Genomic DNA, 6,346 nt, shown 5'->3' with positions numbered 1-6,346 from the left:
TGTGTGTGTATTATAACTACTAAATACGACTAAATATTCAATAACATTTTATGACATAAATTGGCGCAGCACTTTCTATAATACGCATGTTGCAACATATACTGGGTGACAAAGTATTTCGGAACGGTATTAATACATATTTCAAAAGACAGTAAGTACATATTTTCTGTTATATTATTTTTCCTTTATTTCTCTTATATTTGAATTTTTTTCAAATATTTACTTCTTCACTTTTATTCCTTGATTCTGGGCTTCCACAGAAATTTTTCTAGGAATTAAGATCAACAATACATTATTAACATTATGATCACTATCATCACTAATATTTCAACACTTATATTTTTCCTCTATTTATAAATGTACAACGTATGAATATTCAAGATTAAAGTTTCTCAACTGATGTCTTTCCTGTTCCTTTGCATGGATGTATAATTATTTTATTTTAATTTGTATTTTCCAGAAAAGCCAGGGATGGGTAACTGTCCTCTCCTCTGTCCGGTCCTACAGGTGACCATGCTGTTAGGGAGAATTTTTTGTTTTTATAATCTTTCTGAATTAATATTTATTTCTTCTGCCCTTATTTCTTATTATTTTCTGTTCCATAAATCCATAACTCTTATTTAATTTTTATGTTATCTTCTACAGTTAATGTTTCCATTCTATTTCATTTATTAACATTTATTATAAAAAATATCTTTTTACTTGTTTTCTTTTTTCTTTTCTTTATTCTTTACTTTGATATTTTATATCTTTTTAAATTTCTCCTTAACATTTAGAGTCTATCCTTTATCTCATCAAGACCTTTATGATTATTTATCTTATCAATTCTTTAATTGTTTATTTTCTTTTATTCAGTTTATAGACTTATTTAATAACTATTTTAATAGCTATATATATTTTTTAATAATTAAAACTACTGACCTTTCTCTCTTTATGGTTATTTCTATTGCTCCTGTGAAGTTTAGAAAATATATTTACAATTCACTTGCATAAAAAAATTGACATACAGATGTGAACAATGTATATAAATGAGGCAACAGCTTACACATGTTTATACACGAGCGTGCGCATGTGCATAGACTGTATATTATATGTTTATTTATACAAATACACATACATACTTTATCATCAAAATAAAATTTTATAAACTTTTGTTAGATTGGCTTCTGTGAATGATTTCTGGGCTGACATGCAAACTGCTTATGAAGAAGAATTGCTTGGTGAAGTATTGCCGAAACTGCCTATTAATATAAAAAAAGTAATGGATCCTTGGATAGAGCAAAAAAGTTTTCCTGTGTTATTTGTACATGTACGAAAGCGATATATCACAAATAATGGGGATTGGATAGTACCGCTGACGAATACAACGCAAGAATATCTCAATTTTATCGATAATTCAACCATTAAGTGGCTTGATCCTGGAAAAAGTAAGCTGAGCATTGATTTAAAATTAAGGGATAATTGGATAATATTCAATATACAACAAACAGGTAAATATTGATTAGTTATTTTTTATTAAAATGTACATGCACGTATATAAATTAAATTATCTTGTCCGTACAAACAATTTGTAACAATTATCTAAATATTCAAATGTGTTGCAACAAAACTATTCCGGTTATAATAGATCAACGCAACCTTTCAAAAAAATAGACACATACGAATAAAAAACAATTTTATATATAATCTTCATGTAATATGATTAATACTCGTAACTTGTCGGCTCACGTAGAGATACATGGGGCGGTTTCGCGCTGCGCACATACTTGGCGCGGACACTACCGTGTTTTTCGATAAAATTAAATATTCAAATGTGTAGTAACAAAACCATTCCGGTTATAATAAAGACTATAAATATAAAGACTAAAGTAACTTTTTAAAACTAAATACATATGAATACAAAACAATTTATATATAATCTTCATGTAATGATTAATATTATTATCCCGTTGTCACGTAAATTTTAAAGATATAGACAGTGTAACATTGAAACTAATATTATTCCATTATTTTGATACAATAATATAATATTACAACTATAATTTAATACAGTAATCTATAATTTGTATTTCTTTTAAGATATTTGCAAATTTGAATAAAACGTATATCTAATGTATAGAAAATACCAAAAGTATTTGAATACCTCTCCTATTGAATTCCATATCAAAATAATTTAATAACAGATAGCATTTCTTTATTATATGATAGGATATTATCGTGTCAATTATAATAATGAGAATTGGCTGAAAATTACACGCTACTTGAACTCTGTGAAGAAATATAAGAAAATTCACGTTCTCAATCGTGCTCAAATCATAGACGACGCGTTTCATTTTATGATAGCGAACCAGCTCAATTCTGACATATTTTGGGATCTTTCGAAATATCTATCCTACGATACAGATTACAGAGCATGGTATCCTATGATTAAAGCTATAGAAGACATGTCATATCTCTTTCCATTTTCCGAACATCAACCGCTTAAGGTAAAATTATGTTTTATTAACAAGAAACTATACATGATTATTGGATTACAAATAACAATAATAACTCTTAGGTAATTTTTTATAAAAGTATACGTTTAATTAAAAAGGATTCAGTTATGCTCTTCCGCAATTTGACTCAAATGCAAAAAAATTAAAGATAAAAGTTTCTTACTTTTTTTTTATGTTTTATTAAATAATGTTATCTTTATTTTCTTTATTTTACTATTTATAAGCACAGAAATTAATGTAAATCGATGTAATATTGTATTTGATTTTAAAGTCATAAAGTCTGTAATGTTTTAACTATGCATTAATTTCTTTCAATGCTAATCCATTTTTTAAAATTTCATAACTATTTTACAAAAATAAAAAAAAAAATAACGATAAAAGGACGAAAAGATTACGTTACATTATAGAATTTTTACTAATCAATTGATTTGTTTTTTAATTAGGATATATTTTATCTCATGAAAGCTTCGCGCTTACAATTTTTGAAATCTACTTACAATTAGTAAACAGCAATTCAATAATAATAAAAATTATGTAAAAATAAATTTACTAAATTTACAATCACAAGTTTATATCGCCACAATAAAATATATATAATAATCCAAAAAAGAATCAAATATTTTGAGATTACATTGTATTCAGTTTTTTTAAATAAAAAAAGTTTGAAGAATATGTTAATAATTTCATATGCAACAACTTCTTAAGATATTAATCGATAGAAATATTAATCCATTTTCCAATATTTAGGTAATCTTACTGTATCGATTGAACCGACTTATTGGAAGAATAAAGTATGAGGAGGCTTCTGAAGACAATGACCTTACTAAATGTTTAAGGCAAGAAGCCGTAAAATGGGAATGCGTTCTAGGTGACCTTGAGTGCAAGTCAGAAGCCGTCACTAAATTGAAATGGCATCTAGAGAATCCTAAGTAATTTTTCACATAATGTTCTTTATATAACTATATAACTATATTTTTTAATTATTTCAACGCTTATATAGACTGTTTTATTCTATTTATTATGATGTATACAAGAATAGTCAAACTTACATGATCGATCTTTTTAGAAATAATATACTTTTACCATGGTGGAGAAAATGGACTTATTGTAATGGTTTGACAGTTGCGGATGATGTTACTCTTTGGTTCTATATGAAGACATTTATAGACGAAAAAGATACTAAAATGTTTGAATTTTTGGCCTGCTCTAATAAACCTATTTTTATCCTGCGCACGTTTATAATAATGAGATCAAATCCTAATAGATATTCTGTAATCAGTAAAAACTATATTGATCTCTTTCATTATATTGTCATGAGACATGCAAGAAATAATACTGTACTTGATTATATATTAAACAATTGGGATAAAACAAAACCAAAGTAATAAAACAATTTTTTTTATAAAAACATTAACATTCATGTATTCTGTTCATAATTATGAAAGTTTCTTATATATGCTAACTATATATTATCTATTTTGTCTTTATAGAGAAATTAGTTCAATCACAGCATTAATTAATATTATTAACCACGTGTATTCTAAGGAGCAACTCAACAAGGTAAATTTTATGGCGTCAAGTATCGTATTTCTTTTTTGTAATTCTTCTATTTTTTTAAACTTTTTAAACTTTTATATTTGTAATTTATCTGATGCATTATAAGTAATTTGATCTAATCATGCAGAGTGTAAAGAATTGTATGAACTATAGTGTAGAGAAAATAACTATAAAAAGTAATCTATACCTATTATATTAAATTTATTTTATTAAATAAATATTTTATTAAATTATTAATAAGTATTATATTAAATTTATTAATATAAGACTAAGAAATAACGTATGGATGATAAATGTCATAATATGTTTCAGATAATGACGTTTGTGAAGAATACGAAGGATATACTATTAACCGTTAGTATAAGTATTTTGAATCAAAATTAATTGACAAAAATAAGGTTTGTATATTGGGTTGTAACAAAAGGTGTAACATTGTTTAACAGTAGGTGGCGATAAAGAATATAAGAAATTTTGGAAGAATCAGAATCATGAATTTGCCGCAAAGATGGCAAATGGAACAATCGGCGCATATGTAGTTAAATAAATATTTATATACAAATGTAATAATTAACTTAAAATTTCACTAAAAAAACGCTACGAACTTTTGTTACAACTTAATACATAAATCTATAAGTATTACCTCATTAATAACTCATCTACAGGAAAATATATTCAAGCATCAACACTTATTTTGTGTGTTATATATGTATATTATAGATATACATACACATATGGCATTTATACATATATACAGAGTGTTCTCGGGTTAAACGGCCAAACTTAAAATATAAGTTTAGAGTCTCAAAACAAAAAATTTTACTCCGGAGATATGCTCGCAAAAGCTTCATTAAAAAAATATTGACTTCTAAAGTTACAAACTTCAGTTACAAAACTATTCTAGGAATGTATAATTTCAAAATAATGTAATAGGTTTATCCCCTTTAATGTTAAATAATATTTAAAATAAAAATAATTATGTTTTTTAGTGCTTTATAATAATCAGAATTAACGTATTAAATATTTTGTCCAAAATGATGGTCTCTAGACCGGAGGCAAGCGTTGCACTTATGTGTGAGAGAACGTATGGCTGACTGACGTTGTGCGTCTGTTATTTCTTCGCATGGACTATCCTCCATTTTAATGTTTGAAGATTATTAATAGGCACTTCATACACTTTTTTTGCTTGAAAGCACTCCGTACAATACTCGTTCTCTCACCGATAGATGCAACACTTTTGTCTTCATGTCTGGAAGCTATTATTCTGAACAAAATATTTAATACTTAAATTTTAATTAATATAAAGTAGTAAAGAAAATAATTGTTTTAATTTTGATTAATGTTTAGCAGTAAAAAGGATAAACCCATATTATTTCAAAACTATTGATTCCTAATGCTGCAAATTTAGAACTCAATATTTTTTGAGCGAAGCGTTTGCGCGCATACCTCGAGAGAAAAATTTTTGTTTTTAAGATTCTAAATTCATATTTCAAGTTTGGCTCTGGTTTAACTTATTTTTTTAAATTATTTTTTAAAAATATTATATATTTCAGGTTTAACTCTGGAACATCCTGTATATAAAATTCACGTTTGATGCAACATGATTTCTCATTTTAAAATTAATTACTGTACAAGATTTGTGCGTGTGTAATAATATATTGAAATAATTTTGTAGATACCATTGATAAGAAACAGCTTTGAATCCAGGACACAGAATTGTACAAAGTATGCAAAAATAATTAGAAACAAAATTATTGAATTTCAAACTTGCAATATACAAACCAAGGTAAACTTACGCTTGTCTCAAATCAAGAGACACTCAGAATCTTGTGGAACTGTGTATACATGTAGTTTCTTATAATCAATTTAGCCAATCGCAAATGATAAGAAACTGCAATGCATACAACTATATACTACACTTAGCTGCATTTAAGATTATAAACTAAACGGATAACTTTATTTATTTATTTTTTACCATTTTATTTATAACTTTGTTGGACATTTTTGAATAATGTTATCTATTATTATAATTTAATTATTATTACCTGTCACTGATCTGCTGCAAACGTGTTTTATAATAGTATTAGTAAACCGTAGTTTTAATTAATTTATATATATAGAACAGCTATGAAGTATTTTAATATATACTTCGTAGTCAACTTTTGGGAACGTATTCTACTAATTTTATTTGAAAAATTCCATGAATTTTATTTATAAAATGAAAAAAATTTATGTGGAAATCAAACACAATGTGTGCGTTTGTTCCGCATCACAGACCTTTCAGGATAAAAATTAAT

The 6,346-nt window shown here is 26.0% G+C and overlaps 1 protein-coding gene across 1 annotated transcript; it reads left to right on the top strand.

Moving 5' to 3' along the window:
- The first annotated feature begins 44 nt into the window (after positions 1-44).
- Positions 45-6,225, top strand: LOC139824846 (aminopeptidase N-like). Its single transcript, XM_071797405.1, has 8 exons — positions 45-151; positions 1,159-1,490; positions 2,209-2,486; positions 3,243-3,424; positions 3,562-3,876; positions 3,986-4,055; positions 4,365-4,406; positions 5,725-6,225. Exons 1-8 carry the CDS (start codon positions 87-89, stop codon positions 5,908-5,910), a joined length of 1,470 nt encoding a protein of 489 aa, XP_071653506.1. The 5' UTR covers positions 45-86; the 3' UTR covers positions 5,911-6,225.
- The last annotated feature ends 121 nt before the right edge of the window (positions 6,226-6,346 follow it).

The sequence above is a fragment of the Temnothorax longispinosus genome, unplaced genomic scaffold (assembly GCF_030848805.1).
Source record: "Temnothorax longispinosus isolate EJ_2023e unplaced genomic scaffold, Tlon_JGU_v1 HiC_scaffold_609, whole genome shotgun sequence".
Lineage (NCBI taxonomy): Eukaryota > Metazoa > Arthropoda > Insecta > Hymenoptera > Formicidae > Temnothorax > Temnothorax longispinosus.
This window is presented reverse-complemented; position numbering and strand designations above follow the sequence as displayed.

Bases quoted from the DNA above. Each gene is read 5' to 3' on its own strand.
- LOC139824846 (XM_071797405.1), top strand. From the start codon at position 87: ATGTTGCAACATATACTGGGTGACAAAGTATTTCGGAACGGTATTAAT. The intron at 2,487-3,242 runs GTAAAATTATGT...TCCAATATTTAG, and splicing joins CCGAACATCAACCGCTTAAG to GTAATCTTACTGTATCGATT. The intron at 3,877-3,985 runs GTAATAAAACAA...TTGTCTTTATAG, and splicing joins TGGGATAAAACAAAACCAAA to AGAAATTAGTTCAATCACAG.